At 37.1% G+C, this 25,973-nt stretch overlaps 1 protein-coding gene across 12 annotated transcripts in view; it reads right to left on the reverse strand.

Annotated features, from left to right (window-relative positions):
• SNAP91 (synaptosome associated protein 91) overlaps nt 1–25,973 on the reverse strand; it is a 157,231-nt gene that overhangs the window by 73,426 nt on the left and 57,832 nt on the right. For 9 of the 12 annotated variants that reach the window (XM_060114389.1, XM_060114388.1, XM_060114387.1 and 6 more), the window contains exons 7-12: nt 25,293–25,404; nt 17,288–17,394; nt 13,303–13,344; nt 10,210–10,293; nt 7,433–7,503; nt 1,818–1,845 (exon numbers count right to left, since the gene is read on the reverse strand). In XM_060114389.1, the coding sequence (XP_059970372.1) occupies nt 1,818–1,845; nt 7,433–7,503; nt 10,210–10,293; nt 13,303–13,344; nt 17,288–17,394; nt 25,293–25,404 (444 nt within the window). The remainder of the gene's footprint in view (nt 1–1,817; nt 1,846–7,432; nt 7,504–10,209; nt 10,294–13,302; nt 13,345–17,287; nt 17,395–25,292; nt 25,405–25,973) is intronic. The other 3 variants (XM_060114391.1, XM_060114390.1, XM_060114381.1) reach the window with 1 other exon arrangement.

The following is a 25,973-nucleotide window of genomic DNA, read 5'->3' on the forward strand; positions in this document are numbered from 1 at the left end:
GCCGGCAGGGAGGGGTGGGCCTTGGTGGGGAGGGGGCCGGCCTGGGAGCTCAGCAGGCTCCCCATGCCCGAGTGGGTGGGGCAATCACCCTCTGCTCCTCTCCTGCTCCTCCCACAGGGCCCCTCCCACCTGCTTCTCCCAATCTCCCCGGCCGCCCTCCTATGCTCCCAGAACCCACGTGGCCTGGAGGGGGCTTTGGATTGTAGAGGACCAGCCTGGGAGGTCAGAGGCTCCCGCGGCCCCAGTGGGCAGGGCAATCGCCCTCTGCTCCTCTCCCGCTCCTCCTGGATGGCCCCTCCTGACTGCCTCTCCTGATCTCCCCTGCCTCAGGGGCACTGATCTTGTCTGGCATCCACTTCTCCTTCCCACTCAGTCCCCCTATGTCCTACCGGTTCACTTTGGGGTTTCACCAATCTCCTTGGACAGCAGAGTCCCCCACCAGCGGCCAGCAGGCTCCCTAGTTCTGGGGAGATGCTAACTCTGCATCTTCCCACACCATCATCTTCTCCCATGTGTCATAATGATTTTAAACCTGGCTCTGTAGCAGAATCACCAGGGAGCTTAGGTTGGTTGTTTCTTTGTTTGTTTGATTGTTGGAGCTCCCTGAGGGTCTCTTGGGCAGCCAGCCAGGTACTGACATAGTAAAGGGTGTCTGGGGTACCCTGTGCAGTCATAATGCCAACCTTCTTGTCTGTAATAACAGCAGTTATGTAACAGAAATTTGGCAAAGAGGAAAGAGCACATTTATCACATTTTTGCAATGAAAATGGCAATGTGAAAAATACAATGGCAAATGTGAACTACTGACTTATAGAAGTAAATACTCTTGTCACTAACAACCCTAATCCTGTCCTTCAGGATGCAAAAGGAGAGAGGGAGGTGAAGGAGTTGTGACAGTTATTACGGTAGACTGTCTAAAAGGCATGCTTGTAAGGATACCCAATGACAATTCGTTTCTCTACCATCAAAGCAGGCACAAAGTTACGTACCTTATTTATCTCACAGGGCTGTGATTCAGAGTACGTGAAAGTGCTTTGTAACTAGTAAGCCATTAACACTGACACATTTGTTTTCAGTTGTAATATAAATGTATGAAAATTTTGTCTACTTAAAGAAAAATTTAGTCCATATAGAGGGCTAAGTAGACATTGCTATATGACACTGCTATATGACTAAGAAACTAATATAAAGGGGAATACATAAAAACTTACCTTTCCTCAAGAAATTAAAAATAAAATTACCATATGATTCAGCAATTCCACTTCTGGGTGTAGACCCAAAAGAACTGCAAACAGGGACTTGAACAGATACTTGCACACCATGTTCACAGGAGCATTATTTACAATAGCCAAAAGACGGAAGTGACCCAAGTGATCATTAATGGATGGATGGATAGATGAACAAAATGTGGTACACACAAAGAATGGAATAGTATTCAGACTTAAAAAGAAAGGAAATTTCTGACATATGCTACAACATGGATGAACGTTGAAGATTCTATGCTAAGTAAAATACGCCAGTCACAAAAGGACAGATACTGAAGGACAGTTCTACTTATTTGAGGTACCTAGAGTAATCAAATCCATAGAGACAGAAAGTAAAATGGTGCCTGCCAGGAGCTGGGGGTGAGAGTGGTTGGAGAGGGGGACGGGGAGTTAGTGTTTAAAGGGTACAGAGTTTCAGTTGGGGAAGATGACAAATGTTCTCCAAATGGATGATAGCGATGGCTGCCCAACAATGTGAGTGTACTTAATGCCACTGAACTGTACAATCAAAAGTTGTTAAAATGCTCAAAACAAAACAAAAAACAAACTTACCTTACTTAATGGAGAGGGAGCACCAGATCTAAAAGGCAACCAAAAAGAATTAAAACTGGATATACATGAATACATTTGTAGAAGCACTTAAGTTTGATGGTTGGTCAAGCATTAACTTGTTTATATACAGACTTTTTTAGTAATGGAAAAACTATTTTTAAAATATATTTTATCTTTTACTCAATTACGACATCTGCTTCCAATGTCTCCCATCCACTTAATTTCTAGTATTAGAAATTCTTAAATTCAAAATCTTTTTTTTGGTATCTCTAGCAACTCAATTAATTATTCTAATTGACCTTTATTGCCCATGTTCATCAAAAATAAACTGTTCAAATTGGAATTTTAAAAAATTTGCCAAGATTTGGGAAAAATAATGTTTTACAGAATTAAAAAAAATCATCTGGGTTATTATTTTTAAAAGTTAGAAAACCCATTAAGGTTAAAGCATATTGTGATTCATTTAGTCATAATTGTGATACGTAAAAGGAACACTAGAATTAAAAAAAAGATCCCTACAAGCCCTGTGCCTGATGTGTGTCTCAGCTTCCATACTGAGTTGAGACACATTGTGCATACTCCACACTGTGCGTACTCCTAGAGATTGTCTGTTTTTTTTCATGGCTGTAATGAAAACTATCTATGAGAAATATTCCCATTATCCTGTGAGAACTTGGGAGCTGGAAAAAGAAGAGTAACCTCAATGCTTGTGTCTAAGGGAGTGAGGGAAAATCAGGAAGAAATACATTTTTTTTCAGTTAGATTGCTGGTAGCACTGATTACATATATGATTTCTAGCAAAATGCTTCAGAGACGACTGCCTAAACAGCTTAGGTTTTACTAACCTGAGTTGGTGGAAAATAAATTAGTAAGGAAACAAAATGAAGAAAAAAAGACATTTCAATAAGAAGACTATCGTCAGGGTGTCAGAGGATATCAGGGATGCCCTTCTACTTATCTACAGAGAAAATATCACACGTGGCAGGAGTAAAATAAAATCAGCAGAGATTTAGTAACTGGAGTTTTGTACAATATCATGAATTTTAATTTTATTGGATATAGTAAAAGAAATTTAACAATATTATATGCCAGATTAATACCTCTTATGTTCAACTTCATTAGCAAACACAAGCCTGCCATTTCCTGTCTAAATTTAGTTTTCACTTAAAATGAACATGAAAGCAAGGGCTAACAGAGATTTCTGTGATATAAGGAAGATAGAAGCATAAGGGTTACACTCGATTAGGTTATGTGTAGTTGGGCTGTTATCTTCAGACTAACACATCCTATGAAGAAAGGATATATGCGTCTCTATATTGCTCACTAAGGGTCTACTGAAATAAATGGAATCACAGTGTTCTCTATATCTCAGAAACTTAGGAACCTAAAAATCTAGTGCTGAGGTTGAAAATTCCCTAATGAGTTTTTGGTTAATAATTCCTCCATTCCTACCATTTTTTTCTCTTTACATATGGGGAAAAGGAAGGGAGTTAAGTCTAAATAAAAATCCAAGAAAATAATAGCCTTAACTCTGCAAAGAAAACATAGAAGCCATCTGATGTGGTCAGTTTCTAAGAATGAGTTAATTGAAATTAATTTGTTTCTCTCTCAAGTGATTTTCATGAACCAATTCTTAGTGGTACTGACACAGTGAGCAATATTAATACAGAAAAGAGAATTGAGGATGAACGAGAACTTTTTGAACTGTATTTCCAAACTAATACATAAAAGTTTCTAACATATTCTATACTCTGTAGCAAAATAAAGATATAGTAAAAATGACAGAACTTCTCTACCTACTACTAAAGAATATCATGCTCATACCCAAGTACAAAATATCATAATTGGCACAAGAATCACTTTGTCAAGCTCTTGCATGAGTGCTATTACTAAATGACACTTGTAGCTACCCCATGGATTCAGTAAAAAATCTCCTGTCTCCCACTATCATCCCACTTAAAGCACTGTATCTTATTCATCTGTCTTCTCCACTACATGGCAAATTTTTTGAAGGAAGCAAACCTATCTCATTGTTTTATATCAGATAAACATATTAACCAAAATAAACTAACCAAACATCTTAAAAATAAATTAACCAAACATCTTAAAAATTATTTTGTATGAAACTAAACTGTCAGGATGTATGACTTCTGTTCCCATGGACCAGATCCAGGTTTTGCCATGATTTCATCAAAAAGGTAGAACCAGAGCTGCTCCCACTGGGGCCACAGCTTTAAAAAGCATCACTCAACACTGATTAAAGTCTGAGAGCTCTGAGGCTCAGAGGTAAATAACTCGCCAAAGTCTCATCATTTTTTAATGGTGGATTTCAGGCTCCAGTCCAAGTCTGTCTGTGCACATTTCACATTCCAGCCTGTCCTGACAAAAACACAGGGGAGCCCAGCACATTTGTTCCTCCCCTACACAACACACAAATTGCCTCTTTTTACCTGTTCCTCAGCTGATTTTCTACCCTACCACTGGCTCTTCACCCTTTATAAAAGAAAATGCTACAATCTTTTATATATAATGAGAGTATTTAAAGCCCGATACTTATTTCAATAACTTCAGCTAGAGAAATTTAGTACACGGTGAATCTTATTGGAGGAAAATAAAACACGAATGTAATTTTAGAAGAGAATGGATGACCCATAGATCCTGTAAAATGTTACAAACAAATCCATGGGTTTCTATGATGAACACAGAAAATGCTAAGGTTTACACTTCCCATGTATTAATGGTAAAGTATCAAAAGAAGAAATTTTATTTCTTATTCACAACACTAATCCCTACAGTTTTTGGTCAAAAACGCTAGCCAGAAAGACAAACAAAACACAGATGTGAAAAACCTATCTCTTCCAAATAATTTTAATTACAATAAACTTGAGTTTCTTGCACCCTCAACACTTAGTAAACTCACATATAAAATAAAATCAATTTCTCTCTTTTGTTCTGTGGAATTACAGAAACAGACAATATACAAAGGCATATCACACAGTATTGCATAGAATTTCAAAAACGAGTATCAGTGGATATAAGGCACTAAATATAAAAGGCCTACGTATTTTTTAGTAGACATTTGAAAATGCTTCATTTTATGTACTTACTTGACTTAGAGGTTAGAATAGTTTTATACTGCTACCAGAAGACAAAGAAAACCCGTTTAAGTAATTAATTTTCTTAGTAGCATTGTCTTTTGGCACTTCTGCCATGCGCCATAGGGAAATCTTTTGTTTACTAAACAAGTGAAAAAGTCTTTGATGTCTAAAATCTAAGAGGGATATCTGAATATACAACTAAGAGAGTCTGTTAGTCTTGATCAGAGAAGGCCAAAATAAAACCATTAATGCGAGCCACCTTAAGAGAAAATTTTAAAAGTATAATGAAAAAACACAGGTGTGTAAAATGGACAGAAATCAGTTTTCAATGTTCTAAATACCAAATGTGGAATTTTAAGAGTGTTTTTTGCATCTTTAGGAATAACCAAATGCAAAAAAAGTCACTCAATATAGTACTCACCCTTCACTTAAGGTCCCAGGTAAGCACAAACATACAAAGAAGAAAATAGTTAACTACTATAGTTCATTTATTTTAAAAATAGGGAATAAGCAAAAGACAAGTTCATAGGTGGTCTCAGCCAATTCAGAAAAGAAATCTGATAAGCATAAAATGATTTTAAAGGAGAGAGGAAAATTATGCTCAGTACAAGGTAATTCAAAACAGAAGATCATTAAGTTCTTATTTTACTACTCTTGGAAATGTTACCAAGTGTCCATAGCCAAACAGTCCTAAAATAGTTGGCAGCAGCCACAAGGGGGCGGCTTTAGAGCTGAAGTTAGGGCTGATGAGATCCACTCTAGGAGGCGGCTTCTCACAGGATTGTAGCCCTGGCAGATTTCAGGAGGGAAGAGGGTGGACCTGTGAGGGGTGCGGGGACCTGAGGGGGTAATAGGGCAGAGAAGCTGACTTGCACCCATGGGCATCCTGAATTGCCCAAGGGAGAGAGGCTCTAACTCTGGCATATGCATATTTCCTCAGCTAAAGGGATCCATCTGCCACAGGAAGAGGGACATTTCTAGGGCTTCCTGCCTCTTTTGGCTTAAATCCTAGGCGACTCATTTGGCTTCCCAGACACCCTAATACGGGAGGGGTGGGAGGAGGCAGCAATTACTGGAAGCGGGCACCCTCTTTTGTGACTTAATATACTCACATGTCTTTTCAGTTGACATCAATCTACACACACAAGTCTCATCGTCCATGGCCACACTGAAGTAGGGACAGACCTTGGACAATGGTACAACCTTGACAGAGCCCCTGAGAGGTCCTGTTATCCATCATTCCAAATAGATCTGCCATCACAGCCTGAGAGAGCCCTACTCCATTGTTTACCATCGAAAACTTAAGACATGCAATAATTTTTATACTAACTTGGAAAAGATGACAGAAATCACCCTTAGCTAAACAACAGGCAAAAGAGTGACTCAAGGCACGAGAGTCTAGATTCTGGGAGAATGCCCAGAGAGAAGCAAGCAGAAAGGAGGTGCATTTTGATAGCTGTATCACAGGTAAAATCCACGATCAGCCTACAGCCCTGCAATGAGCAGTTCACGGGTTGTCTCTATCAATTTCTGCTGTCAATCTAAACAGAATCAACATAAAGCTGGGATCACCAACAAAAACAGATTTCAAGCTGACTCTGTAGAGAGAGCTACATTATGTTTTTAGGTGGAGATAATGAAGTATAAAATAGTCCCTGACCTTAAGAATCAGAAAATCCATTTAAACCACATATCGGGGCAGGGGAGGTGGGGAGGAGAGTCATAAAACAGTGTGGTGCATGATTAAGGAAGCCCTCATGAGATGGCCCTCCCAAGATGTGTAAAATGCACGAACGCAGAGACAAGGAGAGGAGGCACCCAAGATTAGCAGAATTACACTCTGAGCGAGGTACAAAGACGGGAAAGTACCAGGTCCGGTGAACCAACAAGTGTGACCCCGGCTGGAAAGAAGACAAAAATGGAACCTGGATATTTTTGGCATGCCGTCAGGAAAAATGGTCAAAAATCTAAGTGTCCAAACAGAAAGGTTGAAAATCTACTAAAACTACACTTATTGCTGCTCAACTGCTAATCTGTCTAGAAAAATAACTGTCAAGTGTCAGCAGCATGCCACGCTGAAGGGTCCACCTGGGGAGAGTCTGAAGTCCAGAAAGCCATTCCTGAAGGCTCTGCTTTTTCACAGTAGGGTTCGTAACATAACAGAGTGTTAAAGGCTGCTTGGGAAATTGGGTTCCCAATGATGACAGCCTCAATTTTTAGCACGAGCAATTCTTTTCCTGAGGATTGTGAGTCCCTTCTGAGGGCAAAATAATAAATAAATCAGCAAGTCCAGCCAACACAGGTACAACCTACTAGTTTGCTGAATTAGCCTGCAGATAGATTACCTATAATGGGGTCATGATGTCATAAGTTAATGGGAAGGGTAGGGGTTTTGAGGGAACTCAGGATAATTACAATAAAGCATACCCTAAAACTGTAGTACCGTGATAAATCTCACTGTATAAAGAATGACTCTAGTATTTTTCATCTTATTTAGAATATACAACTAATGCGTACTTGTTTCCAGGTTTCTTTCCTTCTAATGTATTTAGATGCTGTTCAAGGGTCTCCATAAGACTGCTGGGAGCCTACAATAAGAAAGTAAAAAATAAATGTCTGCATCGCTTTCTTTCAAAATAAATACACTGGAACATCACTGTAACTTTGTATATTGCAGGTCTGGGCACCCTAATACATATGGGAGATAATTTCATTCCAGGGTCTTTTGGTACTTAGATATTTAAATTCCACAGAATCTCAAACAGGCCCATCATATATATACTTAACTTCACTGCATAACAAACAGTGTTACAGTGTGGTTTCGGTGTAGAAATGACATTCGATAGACTTTTACTAAGATATTACTTAAATGTAGTAAACTCAATTAAATCAAGTTCACCATATGTTTTCATAAGACCACAGTAAAAAAAGTAAAGGTATTTGTATCCAAGTCAAAAATATAAGTGCCCAAATAAAAACTTACAGAAATATGAAAATACAGTAAAATCTCACTTACCCATATTTGACTGAAATATTAGGGAAAATTACTACTTTATTTAAAAAGAGAGGGTAAGTGAGAGTTGTGGGGAAAAAAATACAACTTTAATAGTCAACCACAATTAAGATTTTCTTATTATTGACCTATGTAATTTATATACATAATAAAGTAACTTTAGCAAATATTAATGTTATAACAGACTACTGTGTTTTGGCAAATTTAATATATTTCACCTATTTTATTAAGAAGTACCTGAATGTTTTTATCATATTTTAGGCAATATAAAGTGATGGCATTTTGCTGTATATTAGGAGAAGAAATAATAGGTTTATATAAATATTCCACCCCATCTATTCCTCAAGCATTAGAAATTTACCTTCACCTTTCTCAAACAATCTTAACCCAAGTTAGACTTTAACAGCAGCATAGGCATTCAAAGACTGGCATAACATTTATAGATACATTTAATTTTGACAATTATTCTCAAAATTAATATAAAATTAATTTTGAGGGATTTTTTTTTTTTTTTTTTTTTTTGCGGTACACGGGCCTCTCACTGTTGTGGTCTCTCCCGTTGCGGAGTACAGGCTCCGGACGTGCGGGCTCAGTGGCCATGGCTCACGGGCCCAGCCGCTCTGCGGCATGTGGGATCTTCCCAGACCGGGGCACGAACCCGTGTCCCCTGCATCGGCAGGCGGACTGTCAAGCACTGTGCCACCAGGGAAGCCCAATTTTGAGGGATTTTAAAGTAACTATGCTAACTGCTAAAATAGTATAACTGTACATTTTACATTGCACCTATAATGACAAATGAAAATAAAATTCTTATTAAAATTGTTTAGTACATTTAATATTCATTTTAATTTCACTAATAGACTCATATACTGCCTTAATAATATTATTATATATATAATTATGTGAGATTATTGTACATGTAAATTACTAAGTGAGCCACACATAAATTTATAAATATAAATTAGTAAGTGAACAAAAATATTAACTTGATCAAAGTGACGAAGGTAGGGTAGAAAGGGACAGCCCTGTGAACGTTATATAAAAAGTTAATTACTGTAGAGTAGAAAAAATGACTTTCAGGAGATATAATAAATTTTGAAAGTTATTAAAATTAGAATTCTTAATATAGCTCAGGTAAAAGGTGACTTAGCAAATTCCAGTAAACTACAACTAGGGGTATACTTCTAAGTTTTAAAGAATGGATTTTTAAGAGATAAAGGAAATTTTGCTCTATAGAAAAATTGTAAACTACTTAAGATGTGCTCGCTTAATAAACAGAATGTGTATTGTAACTTTAAAAGGAAGAAGACAGAAATGGCTTAACGATTTTTAGATGAATTCATACCTGATAAATTCCATTATAATTGTCATAATAGTAATAATTATAATTGTCATAATAATGGAACCTAGGAGGCCCAGGCATATAACTTTAAACCTTTTGGTTTCCATTCTTTTCATTGGGATCACAGTAAGGAAAAATATATCAAGCCATAGAACCTCTCTCCAGTTGGAAGATTTAGGTCCTCTGAATATTAAATGCAATGTAAAAGAAATGTGATTCTGTGCTAAACCTGTTTAAGAAATGCTATTTATAGTTATAAAATAGAGAACAGTATGAGATAACAAAAGAAGTAGTATTTTTTCCTAGTTTCTTAATTATGTAAAACAAAAAAACCAAAAACTAGGATGATAGTTTGCAATTTCATTCTTTTTGTAAAGTTTCTTAATAATTTAAGAAAAAATTAAAAATAAAGTAGTAGTCACTAAAATCACAATAGTGGAGAGAAATGTGACCAAGAACACAGACTACAAAACTGACTTTGTCTTTAAGTGGTGTTATTTTGCAATGCATTGCACATAAAATTAAGTTTGGAGCATTTTAGCTTAGAAGTTTAAAAATGCTTCATCATTTATATCTCTTATTAGGACATGTGAAATCTAACAGAAATAAACTCCTCAAACATTTTTGGAGGGAAAAAAACTACTTTGATAGTAAAGTTCGTTGAGTGTAGGAATATTGGCCTTCTGAGCTCTATGTATGGCACTGAGCACATCCTGGCATGCAGCAGACAAAAATGAAAACTGTCTCAAATTTCCAAGGGGCAAAACTTTGAGAATGCCTCTGCTGTTGTAAAAGGAACTTTAGTATAATTAGCAGTATCTTTAGTTGCTTATTTTAAATAATGCTAAAGTCAACAGACCTATCAGGTGAAAATACCAACTCAAAGAACAAGAGGCAGCTTGTGAAAGCTAATAAATAACAGTGATATATCATGGTTACCGATTCATCAGTGGTACAGTCTTTAAAAGGAGACTTTTCTTTACCAGTAGTTTTCAGATCAACCAGAATTCCTGACATCAAAACCTAAGATGTTTTTCATAAATGGAGAGATATTAAATTCGTAACACATGCACACACACCAAACAGGAAATAATATTTTGAAAATCCTTTTCTTGAAACAAATTCAGAGCTGATTGTGAGTACAGGATCAAAAAGGAAGCATCCATCTACAATTCAGATGCTTTAGATCCTAAAGCATCATTAAAAACAAATGGAAATAAAAAGCAACCAAAAGGTCATTCAAATTTTTTGATTATTAGATCTAAGAAACCATTGGAAAGTGCTGAGGAGGAATATTTCAGTTCTGATATCATATTCACTTCTTATTCAATACAGTATTCTGAGTGTTTAAAAATGTTTTTCATTGGTATTTATAAATCATTTAAAATGCTGTTATGATGATATTATATGCACAATTTAAAAAGGGCTACAGATGACCACACTGGTATTTACTGTACATTTTCTAACCAGAAAGACATCCATTCAATCCCTCTGTTTCATCTTGCTGCAAGAGGAATTCTAATCCTTTCTCAGTTAGGAGCAGCCTTTGCCTACTCCCAGTCAATAGGTAGCCCTTCTGGTCCCCATCACCTCTTTAATTCTCTTCCTTGCTGGCTATTTTTGTTCATTGCCATGGCTAGATTCAGTGGCCATGGCAGCCACAGAGAAGCCTGGCAGAGAGTAGAACCCAATCTCACAGGTCTCAAACAGAGTCCACACTACCTGGCATTTCTGACCCATCTCCAGATTAGTTCTTGTCTAACACTATCTGAAGGACTAACCCTAGAACAGCTCACATTCCAGCTTCTGTCTGACCAGACTGTCACAGTGGGTCTAAAGCCCCAGCTCAATGACAAGCCTCCAATTAGACCTGTGGAAGGGTTCTAAATAAAAATTAGGGAGTGCGTTTAACTCTGCTGCTCATGAACCCAACAGAAATCAGAATTCAGTAACTTATTAAGAAATTATAGAAGCACACAAAACTTTTGAATTGAGATTTAAATATACACTGAAGAAATGAACTAGAGGATTTTTTTAATAAGGAGATAATTTCAAAATAAATGTTAATACTGAAGTCTATGTGGCTCTTCAAGTCATAACAAAAGCAGAGGATAGAATGTTACCAGTGTCTAATGAATCTCTACCACAGAATCGCTTTCTACTAGACCCAGAGTAGGATTTTATCTTCTTTAAGGATGGGTCTCTGTTCCCCAAATTATAATAACACATAACATACATGAGTACATAAAATATTATGCCTCTGGACTTCTTGAGAGAAGATTATATAAACTGTAATGAATATAACAGTATCATTAAAAATTAAAGGCAAGTATGTAAATCTGTCAATGATATGCTATAATTTTCTAATTTTAAAAACAGAAAAGTATTTAAGTATCCTTTTAAACCTTTCTTTATCTCCCTTCAGACTCTGCCCAAACTGAGATAAATGAGGACCTATTTTCTTCTTAACCTGCCAGCCTAACAACATGACTAGTTTTACTTCTGTTCCATGGTGAGAGCAGTCTATACAGTTGAAATAAAGATGATTTACCATTTCTAAAAGCTATTCATTGAGTTAAATATTTAAATATCTACATTTTTTAGGCTAACATGTAGTTGGGTTATTTTTAAAATCTGCAATGTAAATGTTAATGCTAATAAGGTAAATAATTAGATAATTTAAAATGAAAGCACAGTGATTTTCTTTGCTTTTTATTACAGTGGTACAAAATTAATAAATCTTTATTAGATTATAATCTAATAAAGAAATTTTAATAGTATTTTATGCACACAATTTTTAGCCATATCCAAGATGATACCGGTATCTTATTTAGGTATGCACCTGATCAAAGAACACTATCTTCTCATAGTAGCAAAAATATTTTATACTAATATTCTGTCTATTAGAAGGCACTTTCCCCCAACTTTTAAATAAAAAAATACAATGCCATCATTTTCTGAATTGTTCTGTGAATTTTATTTATGAAGAATTCTTGGTATTTAATTGGTATTTTAATAATGTAAATACAGAGACCATTACTTTGGGTTTCCCTAATTTTTAATAAAAATTTAAGGTTAACATTTAAATATGGAAACATTTTAAGGGATAATAAAGATAATAAATTATTAAACACATTTTGATACTATTAAAAATGGGTAACCTTTCATTATGACAATTTTCTTCAATTACAATAACTTTTTTTTATTTGCAAAGACAGAAAACTCATATATTCATTACTGGTATATATGGTAGCAGTTCTTAACTCTCTCCTATCATCTATTTCTAGTTAAAGAACATGTTTGGAACAGAAATTTACCATAGCAGCATGACAAGTTGATTAAACAAAAATAGTTCCTGCCAATCATGAGAAAGGTCCTACAGTAATTCTGCACATGTGAATGATCTTGATTCTACATCCAAGGAGCCGTACAATGTACCCTCTTAACAGATAAAAGGATTGATAAGGAAGCTTTACTATTGTTTTTGCTTCCTAGATAGTCCCCAGAAAATCACTCATCTATCACTACTATTTTTTTTAAAAAGGTTCTTTTGTATATAGAAATTCCTCCCTTTCACAGGGGAGACAAAAATCAGTGTATTGAACAGTAGAACTAAAACATCAGTGTTCTCGCTATTCGTGCCCCTCCTCCATCCCTGGGGCATGTTGAAAACTAGGAGAAGCAGCAGGAAGAACAGTCACGTTACATGGATAAAACACTTTTTAAACATTTCAAGGCTTCCTTTTGATTCAAGTTTAAGAATGAAAAAACGAGCTCAATAATTAAATACCGTTGCCTTTAAAGAGGAAACGATTTTATAAGAGCAGGGAAATATTCATATTATCTCCAGAAATATATTTAATAGCTAAAAAAGAAATAGTAAGTTAGAATGATTTCCAAGAAAGGTGGTTGGCCTACATTCAAAAATGCATTAAATGCTTACAACACTCTGCCCTAGGTAAGACCATTTATGGTAAACTATGGATTAATAATTTCATGCATACTAAATTTTTCACTCAGAGAATCACTTACCTGTGTGAGGTCAGGAATGTCACCTTTATCAATGCCAACTTGCTGCGGATTAAAAAAAAGTTACTTAATAGGTTTTTAAAAATTAATTTCTTAGATCACCTATAGAATTAGTTAAAACCACAGCTCAATCTTGGTATAAAATAATAATTATTATATATATCAATCTCACTTTGAATATGTGCTTTTTGTGGAGTTTTCCACTCAACATAAGAGCAATGATTTTGGCAATATAGATATAACAAATGTACAGAACTTTGCTAGAACCTGAAAAAAGAACTTAGGAAACTGAAGTGTAAAAGGTTTCCTCCATGGTTAATGGCAACTAAAATTTTTTTTAAATGCTTCGACTAAATTTAAATTGTTAACTATGCCCAGTCAGTCCTCTGGACAGGGAATGTTCACTGAATTTTAATAACTTGTTCAGGGTGTAGTTTCCACCCTTCCTCACACAGAGAGAACCACTGTGACATCCAAGATGTATCCTTCCAGAGTTTCTTTATGCATATCCAAGGAAATAGTAAATCCATAAATACATAGTTATTTCCCACATTATTATACAATAATAGTGTATTATATACACTGGGATTATACTTTTCATTTAACAATACATCTTGGAACTATATCCATATTAATATACAGAATTTCCTCATTTTTAAACAGCTTCCTTGTCTTAAAATTTATTTAACAAGTCACCTATTAATGAACATTTAAGTTGCTTGCAATCCCTTGCCATTGCAAGCAATGCTGCACACATCACTTTGCACCTGTGTGGACACATCTGTAGGACACATTTGTAGAAGTGGAATTACTAGATAAAAGCAAATGTGAATTTTAAATTTTGGTAGCTTGGGGAATGAAGAGAAGGGAGGGAGGGAGGGGCAGAAAAAGAAAGTGCTATCAAGACTGCAAATATGGGAATATATTAATAAAGGTGAATCAATGAAGAGAGTACACAGGTGTTCACTATACAAGCTTATCAACTCTTGTAGGTTTGAAAATTATTCAAAATAAAAAGCTGGGGAAAAATACAAATCATAACTTCATTCTCTCATTCTATATAAATGATGAAACTGAGGCTTAATGAAACAAAGCCGGTTAACCCAAGTCTCTCTGTGAGAAACGAAGTGCTTCATTATGCTGATGGAAATGTGGAAGCAAATACAGGAAGCCTAAGTGTCAGCTCCTGAAAGACAATAAGGTAAACTGGAGAGGGGCAAGTCCACTTGTGTGCCAAATGCTGAGCTAACTTCTTTCCTTTGCATTTTCTATATCTAAAGCAGCGTAGGGAGACGCAACAGGGAAGAGATATGGGGATATATGTATATGTATAGCTGATTTACTTTGTTATAAAGCAGAAACTAACACACCATTGTAAAGCAATTATACTCCAATAAAGATGTTAAAAAAATAAAAAATAAAAAATAATGCAGCGTTTCTCAGCCTTGGTTCTATTGACATTTTGGGATGATAATTCTTTGCTGGGGGCTGTCTTATGTCTGCCCTAAACTCCCATTCTTTCAAAGTATGGAAATTATAAATGAAGGCAACTTCATTCTATTTATTTCCATATTTCAATACCTCTTGAGATGATCCATTAAAATAAATATGAATATGAATGAAGTCAGTGTTTTTGAAATTAAAGCATTATGGGTCCCTAATATTGGAATCACCTCCTTAAAAGGTGATGCGATTCTATTAAGTGGGTAACTCTGTTAAAGGAATTCTTCCTTTACAGTGCTATTCTTACTATCCTGAACTTCTGAACCACAATGAAGTTGGAGGATGGAGATGAAGTGTGATTGTATTACAGAAATCTCATCACGTTCTGTCTGCAAGTATTCTGGGAGACATAACTCCTATGAGTTGGTATTTACCTTGGAATAGCAAACTAAGGTAAGTGCGTTTAGCAGACATGCCTATTACTTGTAAAATAACCATTTTACAAAGTTTCAGTTTTCTGCTTTAGGATACTTCAGTATAAGAATTCAGAGCACAGGAAGTTTTCTGTACTTCAAGCAATTCCTCTGCAAAATCTGAATATATCCATAGGAATTATTCAATTACTCCACATTTCTTTTAATACGATGGGAAACTTAATGTTAACACTTGCCATGTAGCCTATATAGTGTTGTAGTTTAAAAACAACATTCTTGCAAGTCATCTACACATGCTTATTGGGTAGGAGTCCATACATATGTACACCACACAAGCACTGCTTGGTAGAAAAGAGAAGCTTCGTATATTTGTTGAAAATTTTCTGTATTTACCAATCATAACCAAACCATTCAACACTGGTATCCAGTTAGTGTTTAAATTATGAACAATGCAATTTAAATGTGAAAGAAAACACTAACGGTTAACCCATTGTGATTAATGTTTATTCTATTAAAAATAATTTTGTAAATTAGTATCCATTCTATAAAAAGTCTTAGTCATAATGTTTGAATAAAATTAAAATATTTATTATGTTGTTTAAAGACAAACTCTCAAAATGACATCTAATTTCTCTATACCTCCTTCTAAGCAGCCTGAAATGGGCGTGTGATAACACGAGGTTATCAAGAGACACAAAGTAAAATTTTACATCTAAGAATAGAAGGAACTGATATATCACCACTCTTTTTCTCAAGGAGACCTTGAGCCCAGCCTTATTATGCTGATTAGAGAAATATTTACCCCAAATTGTAACACGTCCAACTCTTTACTTTTTCGATATACACAACATCAGATGGGAACACTGGGAAGCATGTGCATCAGGAATTAATTGAACAGTGAAATAATCTTCTGCCCTGGGTGTTTAGGTATAATTGATCTTCTCACAGAAAGAAATTAGGAAAATTTTGCTAGATTACATTGATAATTACAGTTGAACCATGGGAAAATCATATCAAATAAAAAAAATAAAACTTGTGTAGCAGCAAAAGTTTCAAGCAATTCTATCCTTCCTTAAAGGCCACCAACATCAATAAACCCATGGAAATAAATATGGACATGCTTCAATGTATATGTAATTTATTAAGCTAATCTTCACCTTTTATTTCCCATATTGATTTTTTTAACAAGTTCTGATTATAAACTGTATGGATCTAAGCTCAAGAGACAGTACTTTGCAAGATTACTTTGGTTTTGGAATTTAAATGTGACAATTATCACTCCTGTGAATAAATGAAATGTGAAGAATAATGCTTGGACTAGAGTGCTTTGAAACTACGTGTATAAAATGTCTGTTCTTGTGCCATATTCTGAAAATGGCAAACAGCAAAAACATGGCATGAATGTCCCACGTCCACAGCATTTTATGCTTTGCTGGTGAGCTTCAGAACCCTTCCCATAAAACACTTCAGTCAGCCCTAGCAATCAGTTAGTTGACAAGCAAGATAAGAACGCATTTGTCACCCTGACAAAGGAATGTAATAAAATGTCATAATTTCCACTATGAGTCAATCGTTGGATTTCATAAGAGAAGACAGCAATTTACAGATAACCTCAGGAACAACTGTATGGTTACACAGTTATTGTGATTACGTATAAAGAGACATCCTTAAGACACAATTTATAAACTTTATAAAATTAATTATACTTTGATTTCTTTTTTCCTTGTATTGAAATCATTTTGACAAAGTAAGGAAAGTCAGGGTTTATCGTTTACACACTAAGAACAATGGACAGGCTTTTCTAAGGGCTTTTTCCTACCGTTCAATACAAAGGAAGCACTTTCTTACAATCAAGGACAGCCATGAGGTAAGATGGAGGGACAAACCACCTTGCAAAGCTATGAGCTCATCATCCATGAAACATTTATTTGGACACAGGATATCTTCTGATTGAAACGCAAGAGTGCAGAGCACAGCTCTGGGTGAGAAACAGGATGAAATGTCTTCCAAGGCTACTTCCAACCCTAATAACCTGTGACTCTGTGGCAGAATGTCATGCCAGATTATGAACTCTACTGTTTACTCCAGATACATGTGTTAATATTACTTACCTCTGCAACTTTGAGAAATTCAGACACTCGTGTCATCCTAGTTAGAAATCGTTTGTAAATTTCTAGAGCATCTTTACATTGTCCTTTCTTCATTTCAAAAAACTTTTCTAGAAGAGATAGATAAGCATTTCGAAAAGTGTATTACATTCAATCTTCTTCTAAGCTTACGTTGATACTATTACTTAACAACTTTAATGTTTGAATCAAAACACTTGGCACTAAAACTTATGGGAAATATTAAAAACACCTAAACAAGGGAGGTCTGAGTAGTTTAGGAAAGGTGTTATGTTCTAAGGTGTCTCACATGAAACAATTTAAATAATGAAAATACAGTTAAAGTAGAAGAATATATTGCCACAACAGGTATACTTCATGATACATATATTGTAATATTCTGTTTCAGAAAACAGCATCAAATTCTTGCTGATAACAATCTCAAAATTTAAAACTGCACCCTACAGAATCCTTATTTTCTTACTAGTTCACTATAAAGCAATAATCTATATATTATAAAGCAATAATCTATAAACTTCCCTGAATTAAAGAATTCTTTAAATTGTCTACACTCCATATAAGTGATACTTGCTTTTACTGGTCATCAACTATTTCTTTCAAACATTACGTCTTTTTGTTATAAAATAGTGGAGTTTCATCCCTTCTAGTCTATAATCGTATCCTCTTTCTCAACTTTTAGCCTTCTAGACAGAAAAACAAAGGGTCCTTTTGCTGCTCTCTTCTGCCTCCCAAGACTAGAATTCAGTGATGAATTATAATTGTAGTATGAGAGTGTATTTTCTCCATACATGTTTTGAAGAAAACTAGCATTTTAACAGTGCTTTCCCCAGCCAGTCATTCATCCATTCATTCAGTCAAAAATTACTGACATTGCGGATGGAGACACACTCGGCCAGTGTCTACAATAGCTCCCTGGCAACCCTGGATCATAACTGATGGCTCAGTATCTTATTTCATATTTGCACATGGTTAAACATATGCCATTTTTATGCTCTCTCACATTTGAAAGTTCTGGATTTCATTCGGCATGTAATTTTACTACCTCAAAAGTATTTTTAATTTTCTCAAGAAAGGTTTAATAATATATAATTACACAAAGAACTAATTATTGAGGGTAGCTACTCATTACCTTCTGTTGACAGTCTTTTGGTAATTTTACTTTTAACATGGAACCTCCCCTGTAGGGGATTCGAGGGAAGCAAAAAGATCAAGAAAACAAACACATAATGTTTTCTAGTTGTTAGGATTTGAGAGGAAAGTGGGTCTTTTACAAAATGGCCAAATTTAAGTATACTTTCTTTGTCCACCCACCCTGTCTTCTAAGCTAGAGACGGAAATATGGTGTTATAGGGGAACAAATCTTTTCAGTTTAGACCTTTGAAAATTAGGACTTATTCTGGTAAAACACACCTTTCTTTTCTTTTTTTCTTTTTTTGCGGTGCGCGGGCCTCTCACTGTTGTGGCCTCTCCCGTTGCGGAGCACAGGCTCCGGATGAGCAGGGTCAGTGGCCATGGCTCATGGGCCCAGCCACTCCGCGGCATGTGGGATCCTCCCGGACCGGGGCACGAACCCGTGTCCCCTGCATCGGCAGGTGGACTCTCAACCACTGTGCCACCAGGGAAGCCCCACCTTTCTTTTTAAACAATCTTCACATAAACAATTTCTTCCAAGTGTCTAAATTACTTTTCTTTACTATAAGTTTATTTCTTTGAATCAGATCTTCAGTGATAACACAAAAAGAGAAATCAAACTGAATAATCTCAATCTCCTCTTAGAACCAATGCACCAAAAATTTAAGCAGTGTTTTTTTGTCTCCTCTGGATGCTTTTTAAGTTGTTTGTATCTTTTGTGGTAATTTAGGATTCAGCGACAAAAGAGTTTCAATAATGATGGTTTTAGGTTATAATCTCATAAGTGTTTCTGTAACAGTGGTAATGACACAGAAAAGCACATGTACTGATCAATGCAAAGCTGTAAAGTTCCCTCACCCGCTTAAGAGACCAGAGAAATTAACACTTTTAACAGAGGGGATGGGTCACCCAGAAATGAATCTCTTTCTTTCATAATAAAGATAACATATGTTGATTTTCAGTATCTGAAATGATCAAATATTGACATTTGTAACGTGAAACTTTATAAAGTGTTGATAAATTCCCTTGTCATATTAGTACTGACTTTTGCAGAATAACTGTCCGAGGAAAAGAACCAGATGAAAAGGTATCTCATCCCTGTGAAACAAACTGAGACCTTGCATGTAGGCTATTACTAATGACCACTAGTCAGTAAGGGAAGCATCTTCTTACTCATGCGTCAGAGTTTCATTACAGTGATAAAATGTTTGCTAAGATTTGCACCACTGTTGATTCCAACATTAGATGTAGAGAACTGGTCATAAAGTCCTTGACTAAGACTCACCCATGATATATTTATAAAGTTAATTCCTAGCGCTTAGTTAGTAAACAAACAAAAAACAAACCTGTATCAAAACACTTGGGATACTGCATATACTTCTCTTCTAGAGTGTTACTTTTACAAGAGCAAGTTGACAATGCTGAATGAAGGCCACTCAACACCACAGTGTCGTGAGGCCAGAATGTACAACTACCACTTTTGAAAGGTTAGGTCTCTAATGTGAAAAGGTACAACTCTTCTCCTTTTCTGCTCCTAATCTTAGGCAAGAGACTCTCTTTTTCAAATTAAATGAAATAAAAAATATATGTTGAATGTTTATTATTTTAATATAAGGAGAAAATGCATGCTTAATACACTCCATCTGTAAAGTCAACATAAAGTAAAGCAGAGCAGCCTTTAAGGAGTGTCCAAGACAATAACAGAGGAGAGTCACATGACAACATCTTTAATTGCTGAATCAATGGTAAAGGCATTAAGTCCAACGTTCATGAAGCAGAAGTGGGGATGAAGGGGGGGGTACACTGGGGCGAGAGGATGAGAATGAAGCAACAGAACTTCATTTCTGACCGGCACAGATTTTAGTCAGTGGGCAACTCCAAGTTTGAGGTAAGAACACAATATTTAAATTTAAGTGTCGACAAATAAGCAGACGTGCAAAACTGAAGCTCAGGAGGAAGGGAAGGACTGAAAGGATAGATGTGAGACTCCTCATAATGGAAATAATAAGTTTCCCAGTGAAGAGTACACAGAGAAAGCAAAACAGCAGATGGCTGGACATGAACTTTAGCAAAAGCTCACATTTATGAGTTGTAAAGAAGATTAAGATCAGCCAGCAAAAGCGAATGGAAAAGTCTATCTTACTTGGCTTGCCACCAAACTCCCTCACCTGAAATAAAGGTGATGTGGTTTTGAACTGCACACCATGGGCAGGAATCTCTCCCCAGGAAAGGCAAAACCTCCCAGGGCACTGTATTCGATGTTGGTGACTGGCTCACCCGATTCCATTCTATCTTTTTCTAGACTCATGAGAAGCCAGGGACCTGGATGCAAATTTAGTTCTGCGCTTTCGACAGACCTGTGGGCGATCTGGAAGGTGAGACTGAGGCGGCAGCAACAGGCGTCCTGTACCGGAACAGCTGTTTCTTACGGCAAGTGATCAGATCCTTGGAGGGTGAGCTATCTTTCACAGCATGTCACTGCCACCCTCCAGCTTTCCTGGGCTTTAGGGAAGAACTGTCACAGTCACAGCCACTTGATCTGACTCCCTACTCCCTGGATTATAGCTTCACGTGTCCATTCTCCAGCTCCCTAGTGTTGTAAGGCAGCCGAGATTGTTTCAGCATACTTTCAAGTAGTGGCTTCTCAAGCAGTAGCTTCCCTAGAGCACAAGAACTGGTTACTTCAGGAGCATCTCAGGAGGCCGAGACCAGAACCAGTTCCTGTAGGCTTCCCATAATTAAATGAAGACCTAACCCCTTGTTTTGAATCCCTTTCTACTTCAAATAAGTAGAGTGGTCTCTGTTTCTTGCATAGACACAGTATTTGGTGGCTGAAGAGGCTGTAGAAAGCAGACCCTCAAAAATGTCAAAGGGAGGAATCTGGGATTAGATATATAACCTGAATGAATCTGAAGGCAGTGATGACCACCTGCAACTAGTGGAGAATGGGATTCTCGGAATCTGTGTTGCACAGGAGCAAAATAATTACTTAAATTATGACCTGTGGTTTTCTGAAATAAGCACCTAGAATGAAGCTTATCAGAACAAGCAGCTGCTGGGATAGACCATGATGAGAACAAGGCAGATGGAACTGTGGGGTGGATGGCTGCTCCCGACTCCACTGGAGAGCTTAAAAAGGAAAATGACAACACAGGATTTAAAATGACTGGCTCAAGGCTCCAGTCAGACTGTGGTACTCCAAGCTGCCCTAAAATAATCTTATCCTTACAGACACAGGGCTGTCATCGCCAAAGTCAGAGAGTCTAATCTTGTGAGTTGCTGAATTATAATGTATGTGGGCAAGTTAAATTTCCAGCTTCAACATGGTCTCCTTTGTGAAAGTTAGGACTCTTATTGAAAAAGAAAACTGGAAAGGAAAGTACTTGGGTAGATTCAAACCAAAATGAACTACCCTTGTTGGAAAAACTTTTCTTTCTCAGTCTGAAGAGGCTGGTCCTGCGTTGCTTGGAGATCCTGTGATAACCCACCTTCCACGAGGGAATAAAAATTCTCCTCATGCTCTGTCCCTCTACTTCTTACTCCCTTCCCCTTGCCAACTGCTTCAATACCTAGAATGAGATTTAGAACCCAGCAATCCAGCATGTCCTCAGGAGACAAGTACAAAGCCTGACTCTAGAGGAAAAAACATACATGCTAAAAGACGTGCAAGACTGTGCAAATTCATGTTGGCAGTCAGGATGCCAGATAAAATACAAGACACTGAGTTAAATTTAAATTGTAAAAGATAATTTTTAGCATAAGTAGGTCCCAGATATTCCATGGGACTTACTAATACTAAAAAAGTTACTCATGTTGATCTGAATACAAATTGAACGAGATGCCCTGTATTTTTTTCCTCCTGAATTGGGCAATCCTAATTGATAAAAATCTAGAGAATTCAAATAAATTCTAAAGGTTCTGAGCAGTAAAGAAGGACCATTACGTTCGTTTTTGTGATGTCACTGATAATTCATCAATTTGGGTGAACATGCCAAGAAGCACCGATTGAAAATGCTGGCCTGTATAGCCAGGACGTGGAAGCAACCTAAGTGTCCATTGACCGATGAATGCATAAAGATGTGGCACATATATACAATGGAATATTACTCAGCCATAAAAAGAAACGAAATTAAGTTATTTGTAGTGAGGTGGATGGACCTAGAGTCTGTCATACAGAGTGAAGTAAGTCAGAAGGAGAAAAACAAATACTGTACGCTAACATATACATATGAAATCTAAGAAAAAAAGCTTCTGATGAACCTAGGGGCAGGACAGGAATAAAGACACAGATGTAGAGAATGGACTTGAGGACACGGGGAGGGGGAAGGGTAAGCTGTGACAAAGTGAGAGAGTGGCATGGACATATATACACCACCAAATGTAAAATAGATAGCTAGTGGGAAGCAGCTGCATAGCACAGGGAGACCAGCTCAGTGCTTTGTGACCACCTAGAGGGGTGAGATAGGGAGGGTGGGAGGGAGATATAAGGAGGAAGAGTTATGGGGATATATGTATATGTATAACTGATTCACTTTGTTATAAAGCAGAAACTAACACACCATTGCAAAGCAATTATACTCCAATAAAGATGTTAAAAACAAAAATGCTGGCCTGAACATCCGGAAGTGGATCTAACACAGTTAGATCCCAAACTGTAGTCCCCCAAACCCAGCACCATCCAGGCCCTCACTAGATATGCAAATTCTCAGGCCCTACCCCAGACCTACTGAATTAGAAACTCTGAGTTAGTATCTAGCAACCTCAATTTTAATAAGCCCTCCAGATATTCTTGAGTAAGAGCCTTGAAACACAGCCAAAAGCATCTATTCCTCCGCTTCTGCAAAGGGACATTTACCAGAGTGACTACACACATGGGAAAGGGGACATACCCAGAATTTTCAGGGACACAGACTCTAAGCCGATGCTAGTCTCTGGGGATCCAAAATGTCACTATATTTTCTACAGATCTGAGCGGAGGCTTTCGGGGGATTAGGAGATTAAAAAAAAAATTAGATCCAGTGGATGCATGAAACTATCAGTGGTTATTTCCCCAGTTTCCTGAATACATAGATGAAATACTTTGAAATACACAGAAATACTTTAAACCTAGCAGGATCCCCACATTGGTTTCATGATCTCTACAAAGATACAGGGTAGCAGTTCCATCATATTCCAAGTTAACCTGCATACCTGGTTTGTGCAAAAGATGAGTGAATCTTAGAGATGAACTGTAGGTTACTGGAAACTTAATCAGGTGACAATTACTACTTGCAGAGATCCAGAGGTGTCCTCCTTTCCAGCATAAAATCAGCACAGTTGCTGACACGTGATAAGCATCTATCAAACTAGCAAGTTCTTTTCTATCTACCCCAGTAGACACAGCCCAGCAGAAGTAGTTTTCTTTCATCTGGCAGGGATGCCAGTACACGGTCACTGTCTTATTTCAAGTATATTAACCTCTCTGGTTGTCATAACGCCACTGGATATCATTTGATGACATCAGGTTGACTGTGGCTGGTGGGAAAGAATTTCAGCTATGCTAGGTGCCTAATAAGTCACAGGCAGGTCAAGGGGAAGGAGAGAGAACCTATGAAAGCCCAGGGACCTGCTACATCAATGAAGTTTCTGCGGGTCCAAAGGTCCCTCCATCTGAAAGACACATTGCTTCACCTTGCACTCTCTGTAACGAAAATGCAGGCAAAAGTTTTGCTGAGCTTTTTTTGGTTTTGGAGGTAACATAGACAACATGTGTATGTGCTGCTCTAAACGGAGTATCGGTGTATGGTGTCAGCTGGAAGCAGGGCCCAGATCAAGGAAGACGCTGCAACTGCTCCAACCTGGGGCCACTCGGGCCTTTGTTCCTGCAGAGCTAAAGGCACTGCAAGTGTGTACAGCAGATCCAAATGCTGCAGGACGACTCTGGCACATGCCAATAGGAAAATACAACAGAAGCCTCTAGCGCTTTGGAGCAAGGCCATTTCTTTTTCAGATAGTAACTGATCTCCTTTGGAAAAACTGCTCTAGGCTTGCCTCTAGAGACTGAAATTCTGACCAGAGAATACCAAGTGATCATAAGACCTCAAGTGATATCTTATACACCAAACCATAAAGCTAGGCAAATGCAAGAATATACTCCATCATCAAATGGAGGTGGTAATATAAGCGATCAGCCTCGAGCAGTGCCTGAATACCCATGTAGGTTGTATGAACAGGTGGCTCATACACCCAGCATATCTACATCTTCTGGACGGCTACTTCTCCCTCCAGTCATGCCTATAGCCTCTGGGGAGATCCCTATGACCAGCTGACAGAGGGAAAAAACCAATTCAAGCTTGGTTTAGAGATGTTTTCTCAGACTGACACTAGGTGGAAGTGGTTTGATGAATCATTGTATCCCAGAAAGGGGTGACCTTGTCAGTAGAAAGAAATCTTTTACTGTAGGCCAAACGTCAAGCAGTGTATCTATCTGATTTTCACTTTATGGCAAATGAAAGATAGTGAGATGTATGGAACTACATCAAAATAGGAGCATCTCCAGGTAAGGCATCAGAGGTAGTTGTCAGCACAGTGGAACAGTTATGTATCGTTACGGGACTTATTCCAAAAGGCAAAGCTTAGAACCTGCTCCTTCGGTCATTCCAAAATTTTGTAAGCATCAGAATCCCTGTATGAAATCTCTTTCTGCTGAAAATACCTAGAATGCTTTCCATTCCCTGCACTTGATCTTGACATAAGAACACACACAGAAATGTGACCTGAATGAGCCGTGTATTTAGATTTTTATGAAGTCTGCAGCATCCAAATCTTTGCATTCTGATACAGTCTCTCTTCACAGACACCATTCAGAAGTTCTACCTACCAAGTAAATTAATAACTCCATCGTTGTAGCAAGCAAAAAGTTTGATAAGGTCCTTGAAAAGAAGCATAAATGCAGCATTTATGACACCATTTGTTAGTTCATTTGGATGTACCTAGAAACAGATGAAAATTTCATAAGTGAACTGCAGATCATAAAATGACAATTTTTCTCAGAGCATGTTAAGAAGTCTCAAATGATTACTAAGAAATTCATTCATATTCACCAAATGCTGCGTAAGTCTTTGAGTAACACTACCAATATCAAAAACTGGATTGCCTATTTTTTTGCTTCAATTTAAGTCAATGAAGTTAGTCCTATCAACTATAAGACATATATACATTCTATTTGATTAATGATCCACAGATAAATCAAATCCAACTTTTGAACACCTGGACTCCTGTTGCTTTTACTATGCCATATTACATTCTTCTCCTTCCCCTGTGTAATGATCTCTGTGGAAGGGTTCAGGCTCCAGGGGCCTGCAGTGACTCAGAGAGGAAGCCTAGCATAGGGAAAACATGCCTTAGCCGGCTACCCCTAAAATAATTCTGGAGACTCATAGTATTCACCCACCCACCAAATACTCTAATCACTAGCACAAAGAAGAATAATTTCTCTCCATTTCCCAGTCCTTGCTCACAACTCCTCACGCTCTGCTCTTTTTCCTTTTCTGACATCTTT

The sequence above is a fragment of the Mesoplodon densirostris genome, chromosome 12 (genome assembly GCF_025265405.1).
Source record: "Mesoplodon densirostris isolate mMesDen1 chromosome 12, mMesDen1 primary haplotype, whole genome shotgun sequence".
In the NCBI taxonomy this organism is placed as follows: Eukaryota; Metazoa; Chordata; class Mammalia; order Artiodactyla; family Ziphiidae; genus Mesoplodon; species Mesoplodon densirostris.